This window comes from Gastrolobium bilobum, unplaced genomic scaffold (genome assembly GCF_033153095.1).
Source record: "Gastrolobium bilobum isolate Gb01-03AN ecotype WA unplaced genomic scaffold, APGP_CSIRO_Gbil_v1 utg14709, whole genome shotgun sequence".
Classification (NCBI taxonomy): Eukaryota; Viridiplantae; Streptophyta; class Magnoliopsida; order Fabales; family Fabaceae; genus Gastrolobium; species Gastrolobium bilobum.
In genome coordinates, this window is record NW_026897963.1 from 93164 (window position 1) to 111149 (window position 17986).

General features: G+C 33.6%; 2 protein-coding genes across 2 annotated transcripts; both read right to left on the reverse strand.

The window, feature by feature from the left end:
• Positions 1 to 3339: 3339 nt before the first annotated feature.
• Positions 3340 to 8351, reverse strand: LOC133311804 (uncharacterized). Its single transcript, XM_061512908.1, has 5 exons — positions 7329 to 8351; positions 4772 to 4964; positions 4227 to 4335; positions 3933 to 4074; positions 3340 to 3843 (listed from the first exon to the last, which is right to left on the reverse strand). The coding sequence occupies exons 1-5, from the start codon at positions 8349 to 8351 to the stop codon at positions 3340 to 3342; spliced, it is 1971 nt and encodes a 656-aa protein (XP_061368892.1).
• A 3661-nt stretch (positions 8352 to 12012) lies between these two features.
• Positions 12013 to 17553, reverse strand: LOC133311795 (cyclase-like protein 2). Its single transcript, XM_061512897.1, has 7 exons — positions 17127 to 17553; positions 16863 to 16907; positions 16432 to 16504; positions 15116 to 15213; positions 13780 to 13850; positions 12505 to 12679; positions 12013 to 12399 (listed from the first exon to the last, which is right to left on the reverse strand). The coding sequence occupies exons 1-6, from the start codon at positions 17533 to 17535 to the stop codon at positions 12554 to 12556; spliced, it is 822 nt and encodes a 273-aa protein (XP_061368881.1). The 5' UTR covers positions 17536 to 17553; the 3' UTR covers positions 12013 to 12399; positions 12505 to 12553.
• Positions 17554 to 17986: the final 433 nt, after the last annotated feature.

The window sequence follows — 17986 nt, forward strand, 5'->3', positions numbered from 1 at the left end:
TAAAAAAATAGTTGTATCATGTTATAAAAATATAATTACAAGTGAGACTCACATGTAAGAAGAGAGAGAAAAAATAGATGTGGGATCCACTTCCATTTTTTGTATGTAAAAAACTTGTTTATTTTATATAACATAAGATAAATATAATCCTATAATTTATGTGTTTTATGTTAGTATATATATAGTAGCATGTCAAAAAGAGTCATAATTTAAAAAATTATATTAGTAACATTTAAAAAAAAAAAAAACATTATTTTCCTTTTCAATGCAGGGGTGAACCTACATAGAGCTAGAGTTGACCACCGCCCCTAAAATACGAAAAAACATATCTACGCCTCCCAAAAAAACTCATATTAAGGTGGTGTTTGTTTCTAGGTTTTTGTCAAATTTTTCTGGGGAAGTGATGCATGCATTCTAGTAACTCCATGTTTGGTTCACTGATTTCCATTTTTTTACCCATCTTTTTTTGTTGTCCATCTATCTTGCATTGTGTGTGATTTGTCTGAAAATCACTGTTACAGATTGCTTCCTAGAATGTGGTATTTTGTGTAAAAACTGGAGAAGTTAAAAAAGTGACAAAAGTGGTATAAATGGGTGAGTGTATTACCCCTCACACTGGTCAACTCTTGCTTACTACTACAACTCGTGGCTAGCGTATATGTTCGTCTATATAAGGATCAGCTCGAGATATCGAAAACAGGTTGGTCACGACTCTCTTTGGATTGGCGAGATTCATTATGAACATTCACTTTACCTCACCTCTCTCCATTACTCTATTTTTTAGCTTTTTGACTGATTTGTTCGTTGATAGAAAGTTCCACCTTGCCGCTGATTTTGGGGTTTAGCTATATCAAGTAAGGTAAGGCCACCTCTGAAGAGAACCTGCTGGAACTTGGATTGCTGAGGCTGCGTGGATATTACCGTTTGGACAATTGTTAGTATAAAGGGCAATTTTTAAAAGGATAGTTTCGTAATTTCAATTAGTTTCCCATCAATATTTTTATATTCAACCAAACACACTCTTCAGGAATTTCACTTAATTTTTCTGGTAAAATTGTACTCAATCAAACAATTTTTTTTACATTTTCGTACCAAACTCACTTTCCATCCATTTCCCTATCAATTACATTTAGTATTCAAAAAAATTCTCCTTGACCAAACACCCCGAAGGTTTTTGAGTTCCACAAACATACTGATTAAATAAAAGCTCGTCTACTACTTTCTGACCATACTTGGCTATTATTTCAGCATCATTTTCAAAAATCAAAATATCCAACATTATTAGTTCCCTTACTTAACCAAGAACAGCAAAACCATAAATCACCAAAGCCACCATATCCCTGCAACATCACTACCAATGACCCATGAATTTGACCCACAAAATATTTCAAACCCCATAACCTATAGCTACCACAAAACCCAAAAAACTACAATATTATTTCACATAGAGATCTTTATCCACGAACCACCATTTCGCCTCTAATATATAAGCAAATCCATACAGAGAATTTTATTCTGAAAATGGGTGGTTGAGAGATACAAATAGGTCTTGAACCAGCCACTTTTAAAAATGGGTTTAACTTTTACTTGTATTTAAGATAAAGCCTGGCCCTGGAGGTTAAGCTTCATGTAGAATTCTTATCTCTTTTTGACGTTGGACATGATATACTGGCATTTGAAGCCTATGCTTGTTGATGTTTCTGTACATGGATGGTTGACTTGCGCATAATACCAAATGGCTATAACTGAAAATATTGTAGATAACTTACAACTATCTTGATTATTTGCCAATCAATCAATTAGATATAAAAAAAAAAAAAAAATAACAGAGGGAAATTGAATGGAAAGAAGAATCTTTAAATTTTCATCTTGGATTGTTCCAATTTTTTGTATTATGTTTCGGTTTCTATATTTCTGCCGGTGATATACAAAGAATCTCATTGAATCCGTTGTTTAAACTTTTCAGGTTTGGAAGAACTACGAATTAGTGAGTTATCTGAATCTGGTATTTGCACCACAGTTGGCAGGGTGACTCCGGAGATTTACTTGCAGTTAGTAGCTAGCTGCAGTTAACGAAAGCTATGCATTAGAACATTATACTCCACTTTTACTTAAAGGCCTTCGGAATTGCAATTTTGTCAGGGATGCGTTCACAGGAATCATCACTTCAAGTTACTGTCCTCCATTAAACCATTACCTTAAGATTATCAATGTAGGATTGGGTCTCATCTCAGTTGGTGTCCAGCTCTGCCTTGTTCTCTGAATACTCTATGCAAACCGCCCCCAAAGGAGAGAGGTGTTTGTGAAGCTATCCTTATCAGAAATAATAAAGAACAGGTTTAACAAGAACCGCAACAGTACAAATTTATCATTGTCAAATGCAGATATTGTAGTATAGTTTGTGTACAAGTAGAAAGTTGATAAAGTAGACTATTATTATACTGTACAACCCCATATTACGGGAAGAAACAAAGTGGGAGCGAAATTCTTCTTGGGTTCGAAGAGGATAGCCAAAGCTAGTGTCCTATACATTTTGTCTATAAATAAAAAAGCAATTTGTTTTGTTTTTAGCTTTAGATGCATGGCTTACTTATTTTGTTACGATTGCTCTGACCGGTGCTTCCCTTCTAAATAATTGCCACCATATCATGTTGGATGTTAATGATCATATATTAAAAAAAAGAGTATAATTAAATCAACAAGTTCACAGTTGTCGTGGGATGAAAAAATTGCACTTATTATATTATCGAATAAGTAAGCTGCAACGTGGGTATCCAACTGTCTTCAAAGCTGTAACTTAATCCATAACAGAACCTGACATAAACTGATAATATTGGATTGAGATCAATTTATCTATATATTATGAAAAAATTTGTGACGCTGAATATAAATGAATGATTTTATTATATTTATTATTGTTTTTTAAATATAACATTTGTAGCTAAGAGATGAACAAAGGGTGATGTTGAAAGATCCATTATTGGTAAGAGTCATTTTTATATGGATTTAAATTTAACTGTGGTCGAATTAAATTAAATTAATTTAGATAATTGATGAAGGTGTAAATTTCTTTTTTTTTTTGAAATAAACCATAAATATTTTTTCGGTGTCAATCGTGTGGAAATATTCTTGGAGTTGGAGTTACCTCTCCGTGAAGAAAAACTTGTCATTCACAACCACAAATAATACGTAAGGCGACATTAAAAAAAAAAAAAAAAAAGCCACAAAACCAATCTCTGCAAAGTAAAAATTGATTCGGATATGAACTAAGTAAAAAGAACTGTTTGGCAGTTGTACAGTAAAACCAGTAACTAACTATAATACTAGTCTAAAAACTCATCAAAAAACCACACGCTTTACAAATGTTGGAATTGCCCAAACTCTGACAACACCATCAGAATAGCCACCGAACAAAGTGTTCCCATCTGCACTCCAACTCAAGCTTGTACAGTGGATAGACTCGTCATCATTCTCCTCCTCATTAATGTCGATGGGAACCTTCAAATCCTGAAGAATATCCTTACTCTTCAAATCCCATATTCTGATGCTGTGGTCAGTGGCAGCACAGAGCCAATACCTACTGGGACAGAATGTTGGGTTAAATTTTAATGAGATAAAATAGAAAATAGAAATGTGAAGAGTTTTCTGGTGAAGAGTCATACCTCCCACAACCTTGATGAAAGCAGGCCTAGAAGAGATATCCATCCACCAAGCCTTAAGATGGGGATGATCATTGATCATTGAAGCACAAGGGGTCTGCATAAAATAGTGAGTTTCAATATGGCTAAGATCAGCAAGGCTATAAAAGTCCCCAGCAAGGTACTTGGTGTTGCTCAGATTGTCCTCGTACACATCAAGCACATTATTCAGCTTCTTAACGTTAGTGTCAATCACTGACTTGTTGGGTTCTTTGCCTTCAAATTGGGATTCACATGCTTAAGCTTTTTGGTTGGACTCTCAAGCTTAGTATCAGAGGGCCTCTGTGACATTTCCTTAAGCATTGCTTTTGGGGAAACCATGGAATTATTTTCCTGCTTGGGTGATGATGTCTGGATGTTGGAACTAGCTCTTTTCCTTCAGTATAAACAAAGAAAAAGACAACATAGTTAAGTATCACCAATAAAGAATTGCCTATTACATATGTTACAAGTTGTTATAACATATCGTGAGAAACGTTCAATCAAAATCCAAATGCAAGTAATTTCCATTTTCCAAGCTAAGCTTACGTTGATTGATTTAACAAACTATAAGCTGACAACTTTGGACTTCCCATGGCAGTACCATTTTCCACAAATTCAAGCAATTGAAAAGCTTCATTGATTCTTCTTGCCTCACCTAACCCCTTCATATAACATTTAAAATAAAATTACAATGAAGCTCACACATAACAGATAATTAAAATGCGCACAACATTGAATTGTTAGATAGAGGACGAGACTATCTGTGAGACTACAAAGGTTCAGATAAAAAGGATATAGAGGGTTAATTTTTCATTTTTGGAATGGAAGTCATATAATGATTATAAACAAAATAAAATAAATATAATTGGAGGTTATATGCTAACATCTCCTTTTATTCCTTTCATTTTAAGAACATTCTCAAATAATAGATTATTTTCTTAAAATGAAAGATTTACTCTACTCCACCATCCAAAGATACCTTAGTTACAGAGTATCATTCGGTTACTTCATCATTTCTACAACCAGAATACTTATAACAAAAAAATCAACGAATATTTTGGAAAGAAAAAAGGAATTGCAAAATCACGTACATCCGAATCCCTTCAAGTGCGTAGCATATATGACAGTATCCACACCACAACCCGTGGGGTTTTTCATCTCATGGAATATCTTCAGAGTTGAATCAAGGTCAACGCAATGAACACAAGCATCCATGATCGCGTTCATCACTATCGTGTTCACCTTCCCAAAATGTTTCCTCGCAACTTCAACCTTATCCAAAATCTGAACCGAAAAAGATAAAAATATCAAGTAGCAAAGATAAAAAATGAAAGCGCATAGACGAAAATGTCATCATCCTCGATAGAAAGGATGAAGAAAATTAATGAAGGGTGGCACTCTTCAACTCCGTACACATCTGTGTGCGACTTTCGAGCAAATCTCGGCTGCCTGGGCCTGATTTAGATTTGGATAGATTGCGACTCAACTTGACCGATGATGGAGAAATAAACAAATGTTCCAACTTCATTGAAGTTTGAGAGGAGATGAATCAGTATGTAGATGCAAACGAGCTCTCTGCTGTTAGGTTTAGATAATGAAGGCTGAGGAGGAAAAAAAAACTTAAGAGAAAATAAAATAAAAGGAGGAAAATTAGAGGGTAGGATATTGTAACAAAACTAAGATTAACACCAATGTTACTACCAATCAATTTCACTGTTAGATCAATTATAATTGCTCCAACGATTATATATATGGGGAATCATAATCATACAAGATGAAAATAAATATAATCCTTAGATCAACATAATCGATCTAACGGTGAAATTGATTGGTAACACTATTTGGTTGTTACAATATCTTACCCCAAAATTAAATTAGGAAAATCTGAATTTTAAGAGAAAAATAATTTTATATTTTAGCATCAAATTTTAAGGGTGGGCACTTGCCCCCTTCTCTAACTTGGATCCACCTTTGACTGCAGACACCATAATTCTAACGTGGAAATACGCTCAGAAGATAGAATGAGAAGAAAGAAGTATATATAAAGTATATATATAAATATATTTTTAAAGTATATATATAAAGTTGCAGCCGTCATTGACAAAATAATTAAAACCTTTAAAAAAATTATATAAATTTTGGGGGGTCAAACACCCCACTAACTATATAAATTAACAAAATAATAATAATGCAAGGTGGTATTCTCAAAAAATGCCAAAATTTGTATATTTTTTTGGAGGTTTTATCAACCTCCACTAAATAACCTCCACAAATCATATAATTTTTTTTTTGTGTGACATAAATCAATCTTTTACAAAGCTGCTAAAAAAAATTAGTTGACAGAGGCAACAATTTCGACAACAACTTTACAAACAAATATTTATTTGACGAATCTGATGGACATCTATCTCACGATTCCTTTGAAGATGATGTCTGAAAAGAACTTTGGTGAAATGTATTTAGTCATGTCTCTCTTGTTAAGGCATTCCCTTATTTGAGCAATACATGTAACATTATGTTGATATTGATTTTACTATGATCATATGAAGACCATGGGCTTCTTCTACATGTTGAATCATTAATCCTTGCCATATATTCTCTATTAGCTTCATGCAATGCAATCAATTCAAGTCTTAGTATATCCAATTAAAATGAGCTTTGAATTTTTTTTATATATAAAATAATCGCATATAATGTATTTCGCGTATGAGTTTGTATTTTGTTCGAATATGTTTGCATTGCAATAACATTATATCTTGTTGACACATATATAGAAAATGTTATATCAAGTCATGTAATATTAGCAAGATACACACAAGCCCTAGATGCATTTAAATGTGATACTTCAAGACCAAGACTTTTTCATAATATTTTCGATGACAAAAATAATTTTTCGCAATGCTAGGAGATCAAAGAACCATGTTGAACACAATTGATGAGTTTCATCGATGTAAAACATTTTAATATCTTTTATATATAATTTGATTGATGAACAAATATTTCATTAGATAACTGCTTCGATCTGCAAGTCGAGACAAAATTTATTTACTCCAAAATATTTCATTCAAATTCATTCTATAAATATTTTGCAGTTTTTTCAAGCTCTTTAAGAGGTTAGAGTTTGAATTTTGATAGAGTTATTTTTATATGGAGTTAATTATGTTCGAATTAAATTAAATTATATAATTGATAAACGTGTAAAAAAATAAATAAATAAATAAATCCTTTATTAGATAAATCATAAATATTTTTCCAAATGCATCCATGTTGGAGCGAGAATATCAATATCATTTGGGATTAGCTCTTACAAAAAAAAAATTCTTCATTCAAAACCGCAAACAATAGGTAATAAGGCGACATTTTAAAATAAACAAAAAGCCACAAAATCAATAACTGCAACGTAAATATTCGGATATGAACGAAGTAAAAAAAAAACTTATTGAGAGTTGTACAGCAAAGCCAGTAACTATAATACTAGTCTAAAAACTAATCAAATAATTTTTTTGTGCATAAGATGTATTCAATTCGATATATTTTTTTTCATATTTGAAAAAAAAAATCACCACTTTTAAAAATTTCTCCCTGACACATTTAAAAAGTTTATTTTTTTGGAAAATAAATATATCGAGTTAGATATAAGTGATGCACCGAAGATTTGTCACTTTCCAAGTATGTTGGAATTGCCCAAACTCTGACAACACCATCAGAATAGCCACCGAACAAAGTGTTTCCATCTGCACTCCAACTCAAGCTTGTACAGTAGATAGACTCATCATCATTCTCCTCCTCATTAATGTCGATGGGAACCTTCAAATCCTGACGAATATCCTTACTCTTCAAATCCCATATTCTGATGCTGTGGTCAGTGGCAGCACAGAGCCAATACCTAGTGGGACAGAAGCAGAGTGCATGAACGTTGGATTCAACATCAAAAGAGAAAAGCCTCTTTCCCTCAGCCAAGTCCCATATCGGAATAACACCACCATCCCCACCACTAGCGCAAACAGACCCATCAGGTGAAACACCAATGCAGTTAACATAGCCAGTGTGGCCATCAAGGGTGTGCCTCAGCTCAAGATTATTAAACTTCAAATCCCAAACTTTAACGGTACCATACCTTGAACAAGAAACAAGACTCTCATGCCCGAACCGGACGCAGATCACCCAATCGGAGTGGCTATCTCCCTCTCCGTCTCCTTCTTCCTCTTCGTCTCCGTCTTCTTCTCTCTCTTCAACGGTGTACTTGCACTCGCCTTGAATGTTCCAGAGCTTGATCGTGCGGTCGCGAGATGCCGACGCGATCTGACGGTTGTAATCCATTGAGAACGCAACGGAAAGCACTCCCTTTTTGTGGCCGATGAAGCGGCGGAGGGAGGTGCCGTCGGCGAGGTCCCAAAGGCGGAGTTCTCCGTCACAGGAGCTGGAAAGAGCGTATTGTGCGTCGGAGGAAAGGGTGACATCCTGAACGGAGCGAGAATGGCCGGTGAGCCGGAGACAGGGGACACCGTAGTCGTCGTCGTCCTTATTGGTAAGATCCCACATGATAATCGATTTGTCTCGTGATGATGTTACTATTATCTCTGAGTTATTGATGTCCATTGGAGTAGCGATGGCTGTCACCATGTCAGTGTGACCATGCATTGTTCCGCAAAACTCAAGACCCTCTGACATTATTCTCATTCTTTTTCTTTCTTTTTCTTTCCTTTTCTTTCGCTTCTTCGCTTTCTCTCTCTCTTTCTGCACTTTTCAGGGTTTTGGAAATCTTGTCACCAAGTCTAATACTTATTTATAGTTAGAGACGAAGTTAACCATTAATAATTAAATCAACGATGATGATTGTATAATTTTTTATTTTTATTTTTATTTTCTTTCTTTTTTTACCACCATTAACTCACTCATGTATGGTTATGATTGTCCCACATAACATGATCATGTTAATTAGCACATGAGAGGATCCACTCTATTTTTTATTTTTTAGCATAATTATAGATTCCATATTTATAGAATCCTATAAGTTAGGTTACTTTGAATTGTGTTAAGACATAATCGAGCTTAATATTATATAATATCTTTTAGATTTTTTAATTTAGATTTTTTACCCTAATTATAGAATCTTGAAATTGTATTATGATTTTGAAGTTGAACACAATCTTGAGAGTTTTTTAGAATATTTTAAATTAAGGATATGATATGATATTATGTTTTCTTTTTTCTTCTCTGCCCACCATTCGATCACAACTCTTTTACCCTTTCTCTCTCCTCCCACTTTCACCCTTTTACTTTTTATTTTCTAATTTATAGTTCAATTCCACATTTTTGTCCAGGAGATCACGAAAACATTCATACTTGACATGAGTAAATTATTTCTATTGCAGTGCAGATCAACAGAGGAAATTGGATGAAAAGAACCTCTGAATTTTGATCTGAATTGTTCCAATTTTTTGTATTATATATGTTCCAGTTTCTATTTCTTCCAGTGATATAGAAAGAATATCATTGAATCCGTTGTTCAAACTTTTCAAGTTTGGGAGAACTATGAATGTGAGTTATCTGAATTTGGTATTTGCTCCACAGTTGGCATGGTGACTCCAGATATTTACTTGCAGTTAGTAGCTGGTTTAACGGAAGCTATACAATAAAATAAGGGTTATATTTATCTCATTTTACATGAGATAAAAAATTTTCCTACTCACAAAAGAGGATGGGTCCCACCACTTTTTTTTTTCTCCTCTTACATGTGGGTCCCACTTGTAATTTATTTCTACAAGATGAATTAACTACTTTCCCTTCAAACAAATATACTCCACTTTTACTTAAGGGTGTGTTTGGTACAAGAGAAATTTTTTGGTGATCGGGAATCATGATTAATGGAAATTCAGTAAAAATTGAGTTTACTTGGAATCTTACGAAAGAGGTGTTTGGTTCGCCAAAATATTACCGAGAATATTGGGTAAAAATTACTGATTCCATATTTGGTTTAAAACGAAATATGACTTGGAATATGAGGTTATTTTACAAAAATAACCCCAAACTATTTTTACTTTTGTAATTGATAGATTGGGTCTAGATTTTTATGTGTATTGAGGTATTTTTGTCTCAAAATTTATTATTGTGCTTTCCCTTTACTTGGTATTCTGATTGGTATTCCGAATTATCATATTATTTTTGGTAATCTGAATAGTGACTTTTCTTTATAAATCAAATTACCGATAATCTTTGGATATCCGGAAATCGTAATTTGTTCCTTCTACCAAACGTGATAATTACATTTACCAAAAAAGGATTACCGATAATCCTCTTCAAAAACTTGAAACAAACACCCCTAAAGTCCTTGGAAATTGCAATTTTGTCGGGAATGCGTTCAGAGCAATCACTTCAAGTTACTTTCCTCCATTAAACCGTTACCTTAACATTATCAATGTAGGATCGGGTCTTATTTCAGTTTGTGTCCTATACTCTATGCAAACCGCCCCCAAATAGGAGAATTGTTTGTGAATCTATCAACGGCGAAAAAATTAAAGTAATGCATTTAAATTAAATAATTACGCATTTAATGTTATTTTGTAAAAAATTACACATCTATTACATAATGAAACGTCCCCTTTGGGCGTCACATGTGACGCCCCAGTGAGGCGTGATCTCAGTGATACATTGGTTGTCTGGAAGACTTAACTTCTGCCGAATTCTCTGATGCAGTTCGTCAATGGTTGTGTTGTGCTGGATACGTGTCGGCCTTTTTTCACCTTCAAAGATGATACATCGTCGACCTTCTACCTTCCTACCATTGTAATATAACACAACACGAACAGAATCAGGATTTGAGCTCATTTTTAAATAGAATAAGAAATAAAATTCAAATACTAAATTAAAGATAAAAGAATGTTGGTGGAGAAGAAAGATATGAAGAGTGAGAGAAGAGGTGTGAATTGATTGGAAGGAGTGAGGAAATATACAGAGCACACATGTGAAGCCACTTTTGGACGTCACTTGTGACGCCCCAAAGTGGCGTCACATTGTGCAGTAGATGTGTAATTTTTTATAAAACAGCATTAAATACGTAATTATTTAATTTAAATACATTATTTTAATTTTTTTGCCATCTATCAACATGCTTCAATTATTTTTAAGCTAATGTCAATTGTGACCTCAAAAATCTGCTTCTCGTGTATATATACGTCTCCACTTTTGCTGCGAAGTATCAGCCATTTGCATACTTAATCATTTATACTTTGTTTGGATGTTTTTATGCAACTGAACCGTACGAATAAAAAGGAAGGAAATTAAGGGAACATAACTACCATTTTCTTTTTCCCCTTCTCTTCAAACTCATCCGTTTCTTTGATCAAACATAAGTATTTGTTGACACAATTTATGTGTTTTTTATGTAATGGATTCGAACGTATAATCTCAAACAGTCTATGCAAATATTTCACCACTGAACCAATTTTAATGGATTACAATTTGTGTTCTATGTCAATATATTATATAGTAACATGGTAAAAAGAGTAATAATTTAAAAAATTATTTTAAAACATTATACTAGTAACATTTAAAAAAAACATTATTCTCCTTCTATCATCTATGTCAATATGCTAATGGTTTAAAAAATTTGAAATTGTTAGATAAATGCACGTGAGAGAAATATTTCATTATTTTTCGAAGAGAAGTTCATATAATTATTATTGAGAATGTACATGCATAAGTCATATTTCTAAAGGACTAATTTTTTTTTAAACCTAAGTCGCATAAGTAATATATGACTAATTACAAAAATTTACTTTTTAATATATTTTTGTAACATTATATTTAAATATATTCTTTATAAATAAGTTATGTACTTACGCAAGTCATATTTCCTTATACAACCAATATTTAAAAAAAAATGTATTTATTAACTATAAGTTTTTTTAAAAAACACATATATATATATATATATATATATATATATATATATATATACATATAAGTCATATTTCTTAAATATGAATGATTAAATATTTTTTGTTTTCTTATGTTATTTGATGTAACCATAGTTTTCTTATTTTATTTTGAAGTCTCTAAAATTTTTCAGTATTCAAAATGTTTTATAGAGTAAAATCAGTACTTAAAAAATTAAGTGAGCATTTAGTACGATTAACATAGAAAGTAAGAAAATGTGTACACGCTGTAGTTTCGTAGCTCTCCAATCAAGGCCTTAGGCCTTTTCATTCATTAATCCGCCACCACAATCCGCAATCAGTGCAGAGTCTAATTCATGGTGATCTTGAAAAATCAATAAATATATGTACATTGATTTTATTTTTTTTATGTCCCACTTGACACCAGATTGCTTAAGCATGTCAACCACGAATGAAAAATGAACGTGGTATTATTTAGTTACATTGCTTGTTTCGATTTAAAAAATTACATGGCAACTCAGGTTATTATCCACATTTACACTACTGGTTCCTTTTCTTATTCCATAACCATTCAGAAAGGACTCACCGGTAAGTACTGAGAGCACTAGTTTAATATAGGGTCCATATAGGTGGACCCGCAAGTCCACAACCGAAGTTTAATCACAATAATTGATCAATGCGGACATTAGACGAGCCATCTAGTACTTTACAACCTAAGCACGTAAAAGAAGACTATTCAACATATTACTATCATACTACTCCCTGTGGACACCACCAATTACCTTCGGGGCTACGTTGTTTCCTGCGGCAGTTTCACCCTTCTGCACCAGCATTTGACTTATTAAAGATAATGCACTCAGAAACCCCCCACCCCCAAAATAAATACACATTTGAAAGGTTGATAGCATGAATAAGATCGAACATACCGTGCAACTGTAAACCAGGTTTGAGCGCCACAAACTCAAGTGGACCATACTATGTGATCAGAATGCATCGAATTGGTGATGCCTCAGAACCAACCAACCTAAGAGGCAAGCAGTGGAGAGAATATATTCCAGCTGGAACATCATCAAGCTTTAGGCCTTCCACAAGAATGATTTCCTGATGCATTTGAACTTTGTTAGTGCATTGCTTATTGATGCTAGCTCTTATCCAAGTCACAAATGACAAAATTTTTACTTTTGTTCAAACAAGGAAATCAAAAGACACATGCTAGCATCCTCTTTTTTTATCCAACCGCATCTTCTACTGACTAAAACTACAATTATCTTTCCAAAATAAAATAAACATTATTTGTCTAGAGGTGACGACAGCCTCTCAGATTAGAATGCTAATGCAAATGCACCACAAATCTGGATTAGTTCATCAACCTGCAGCTGAACCCGAACAACCGGATTAAGGCTATAACATTGAGTAAAGATGAATCAAATGAAGTAACCATTATGAATGAGCACAAAGGATGGGTTGAGCTATGAAACTGTAAGTTCTCAGCTGATAACAAGAATAACGAATAGAGGAAATTAGCAATAGTCATACCTAATTTTCATAAATTTTATAAATTATCAAGAGGTCTGAGGTCAGACATAAATAGTATATCAATTTGACAAGTGGAAGTACATAAGCAATCTAATATAAATAATTATTTTCCCTTAACAAGACATCAAATGATACAGATGTTGCTCAAGCCAACATCCTACCTTGGCAAGACCCAGTGTGGATCAAAATCATATTGAACCATGGTACTTGGGCCAGTAAAAGAAAGTAGAAAGAGTTGTGTTCTGACTAACAGCTATAGAGCTTTTAGCCTAGTGATAAGCGCTCGATCCAACACTTGGTACCACAGCCAAGGTCATAGGTTTGATTCATGATAGGTGTTGGGAGAGGATTGTTAGTGAAGCCAATATCCTACCTCGGAGTCAAATCAAACCATGGCGCTTGGGTTAATAAGGGTAAGTAAAGAGTACCAAAATCCACACTTAAGTATACAACCCCCGTTACCAATACTACAAGTTTGGAAGTTCCGAGAAGGGAGAATAATGACATGCTTTAGGCACTAATTAATATACTTTGGCCCAATAGATCTTATTTGTAATATTTATAGTTTTTTCAACTCAAAATAGTAGGAATAATTAGTTTATTGTTAGTGAGGACAGGGGAGTAACACTGCATAAATTAACACCATAAGACAAATTATTTCTTACCCTGCTTTCCAGAAAAACAAGATGAGATGGAACCGAGTGATCATAAGCAGCAGCAGATAAGTAATCAATCCCTACCATTTACATCACCGGGAATTGAATTAGCGGTATAATAACTTTCACAATAAAGAAAAAATGGAAATATGACTACCATAAATTAGAACAGCAAAAGAATTCCACTTTGTACAAGATATTAACATTGAAGTTTAAATATGCAGTGGGTGTCATGTAGTGCATTCCAATCTGCTATTTTCATATTTTGAAATAAAAGTGTTGAACTTCAAGAGGAATGAAAAGAAAAGAAGACAAAAAGGGAAAATTGTCCTGTCACTAACACATTCAACCCTTAATCATTTCCTAACTTTGATATCTGGAACATACATAAACACATGCACAGACACACACCTAGTCTTTAGTTATGTGGGACAAAAAAAGGCTACAAGTATAACATAGCCACATTGAATTATTGTTCAAGGTAATTCACAAATAGAACACACAAAAAACCTGAAGGAAATTATAACCTTTCTATGAAAAAAATAAAAATAAAATAAAAATTGGGAGGGTCTGAGGTAGCTAGGTTACGTAGCATTTGTCTGGGAATTTTGATGCTGCCGCAAAAAAGGGCTTTTTGATTGTCTATGTAGGTATTGAGGGATAAGAGGACGTAGACAGCTGAACTAACCAATCTAGGTAAAAGAATTGATAAATTGTAGGCCTCATATGATTACTACGGTGTATATTAGGAGAGATAATTATCCAACACTGCAGGTGAAAAAGCTGATGCAAAGAGGGGGGGAAAGTCCATACATGACTTTTAAAGGGGAGAGTGAGGTCAGTAATTCAAAATAATCATCTGCATTCCGAATTTTGTGCATTTGCTATTATTTATTAATCCATAACCACAAAGAACGGAATCAATTGACATTAAGTCATTTAGGTTGACTCCTACATTGCAAATTTGCAAATAAACACTATTAACTTCTATAGACTGAGTCGAAAATAAAATTATGCATTCGGCACCACAAAGATAAATGACATGCTTAAAAATGGTTGTCCTTTGAGCAGAAAAAAAAATTGATAAGATAGGAATACTCAAGACAAAAGAAATGGCCCGAACAAAAAGTATGTTTAAAAATGTGACGAGGAAACCTATATAAGTAAATGACCCCACATTATTAGATGAAGTGATTAGACGACCGATTTAAAAGAGAAATATGACTGAAACAAATTCAGAATGCAGACCTAGACAAGGAACCCAACCATTTGAGTTGAAAAAGGGACAGAGGAAAAGCTTTCGAGAAGAACCAACCCAAATCTTAAAAAGTTATTTATATCTCACCAACAAGTTTGATATCAGTGTTCTCCACAAGCCATTTTGCTCCATCCTCCTTGAATCCCACATAGCTTGTGTCAAATTCCTTCTTAAACATAAGCCGCCTAACATTTCAACAAAAATTTAGCTCACATGTAGCTTCAAATAAACAAGTAAATATCACTAGGTAAATTTAACTCACATGTAGCTTCAAAGGCTGAAATTGCAAGGTTAAAAATATATTATGTTTTATGAATCATCAAGGTTAAAATTGCAAGATCAAATCAAACATATTCAGGGGTATGTTGGGATGGAGAGAAATGAAGGAGAAGGGAAAGTTTAACTACAAACCATTTCATTTAAATTCTTTCCACTCAAAAACTTCCCCTCCCTCCCATTTCCAGCATTCTCCTCCATTGAAACATACCATAAACTTTGGTAAATGACGTTTATCAAACGACAATAACTGGATAACAACTCAAAAATCTCCTACATTTTCTTCTAAGTTTATGTTTCATAATTTTTATTTTCTACCATAAAGCTCACTCATTAGAGCCATAGATCTTTTTATTCTCTTCCTCTCTCTCTCTCTCTCTCTATTTTGATTTTGTTTAATTATAATTTAAAGTTTATAGTGACTTACAAAAAAATTTAACATTAATAGCTAGAAACACAGTTTTCAACTTTCCAAACTCCCCTTAAGAGGCATACATATATCCTAGGTACTTAGCCAATCTTGTTACTAAGTATAACCTCTGCCTACCACCACCCGCTCTCCATTCTTCAGTAGCCTATTCATCAGTCATCACAGACCATAAAATAAAATGAAGAAAACTACAATTACCTGTGTGCATGCTAACAGATTCAGATCTGAAGCCACATACAATGAATAAGAATGTGAAATCCAAAATCGAATCTGAGTGATTAAAAGTTACCAAAAGACTGAAGAAGTATATGAATGCAACGCAATCTGTTTCCGCACAAGGAAAAATTGTTGTTGCCTACACTTTCAAAACTATGATAAAGACTTTACTTCAGGAACAAAATATGATTCCCTTTCCAAACTGCTTTTCATATTTACAATTATGTGTTAACGTTGCACATTACTGTTTAATTTGATCTTGTATTAGATTCACAGAGACAATTCTCGAGATTAATTTTGTAATAATCTCAAAAATAATGCTAAACAAAACGCATCTCATGTGTATGCAAGAAGTATGAAGCTACCTTAGGGAAGCACTTTCGAAGCAAGCATGAAGGAAATTTTTAAAACTCACTTTGTTATAAGAAAACCAAAAGAAAATGCTACAGTAGTCATGCTGCATGTAATTTATACAACTGACCTGTCAGTATTTAAGGTTCTAAAGAGCACGCGGCGTACACCTTTAGGGATAATCAAGGACTTCATAACTTCAGCTGTAAAAAGACAATTTTTTATGTTTTGATTAATTATAAAAACGACAACGGGAATAAGTTTGCATTTTCATAACAGTAATTCAATATAAAACAACTCAAGAAAACAGTTTGTATAATGGAAAGCAAAGCATCCACCCAATTTCATGCTTGAGAGCAGCACTGCTCAAACAAGTATAATGTTTTCTCAATTATTTAATGTGTTGGAAGATGAAGCATTTACATGCCTGAGAAATTGTGAATTGATAGGCAAAAAATAAAATCAGACCAATTAAAAAAAGAATACCACATTCATCCAATACACCGTATGCAGGATTTCAACAAATAAAATGATTTAACTGAGATCATCAATTATACATACCAGTAATGTTTTTATCCCGTGGAACATCAACCAAAAGTGCAAGGCCTATGAACAGAACAAGTGGTGTATCAGTTGACAGTTGTCAGCATCTAACTAATTCATAATAAACAACCACGGTATTCCAAAAATGAATAATTATTTCAGAAATTAATTGCTTAATTTTGTCAAAATATAAATCACAATTTCAATTTCAATTTCAGTTCAATAATTTCATAAATGGTAAACGTTGCACAGAGTATTCAATTTGAACAAAAAAAAAGGTACCATTGAGGACTCTTAAGTCGAGTGAGTCAACGTCAAAGCCGGCGTCGAAGTAATTGTCGTAAAAGTGGCCCGGCGCGTCAACATGGGTACCGGTGTGAACACCAAGCTTCATGGCTGAGTTATTGGCGAGTGAACCATTTTTCATGCTATACTGGAGCCACAGGAAGTGGCCGAGCCCCTCCTCCGAATCCCACACCGGCATCTCAGGTACGTACTTGTGGCTGATATCGAAGATTCGTCCGTCATCGTAGACTTCTCGGCGCGGAGGGACAAGAATACTGTCGCCGCCGATGAGCGAGCACTCACCGGGGTCGGTGCCGGGGATGGAAGGATAGGCAGTGGACGCGGCGGCGGCGACGGAGTGCAGAGAAATAGCACAGAGAAACGGTAACACTGCTAGAGACTTCATAGCTGTTGACACAATTTGTTTTTGTTTCTTCTAGAGTGTTGTTTTTATATAAGCAAACAAATTTTATTCTATCTTTTTTTGGTTTTTATTATATTATTTTGTTTAAATTAAATATTCGGCATTGTATTGTACGTATCTTATTTGAGAAAAAAAGTTTCTCAAGTTATTTTAGATAACTTTATGTAATGTTTATCGAAACGACGTCGTTTTGGGTTGAAAAATTAAAAAATTAGAGTGATAAAGACTATTATAACCCTGAAATAAATTAAAATTATAAAAATACCATGATTTTCGTCCCAAAACGACGTCGTTTTGATGAACATTAGATAAAGTTATCTAAAGTAACATCAGAAAAAACAAACCCATCTTATTTACTCTTTTTTTTTTGGAAATAACCCATCTTATTTACTAGGTAACTATTTTTTATTAAAATTTGAATGTGAAATAAATT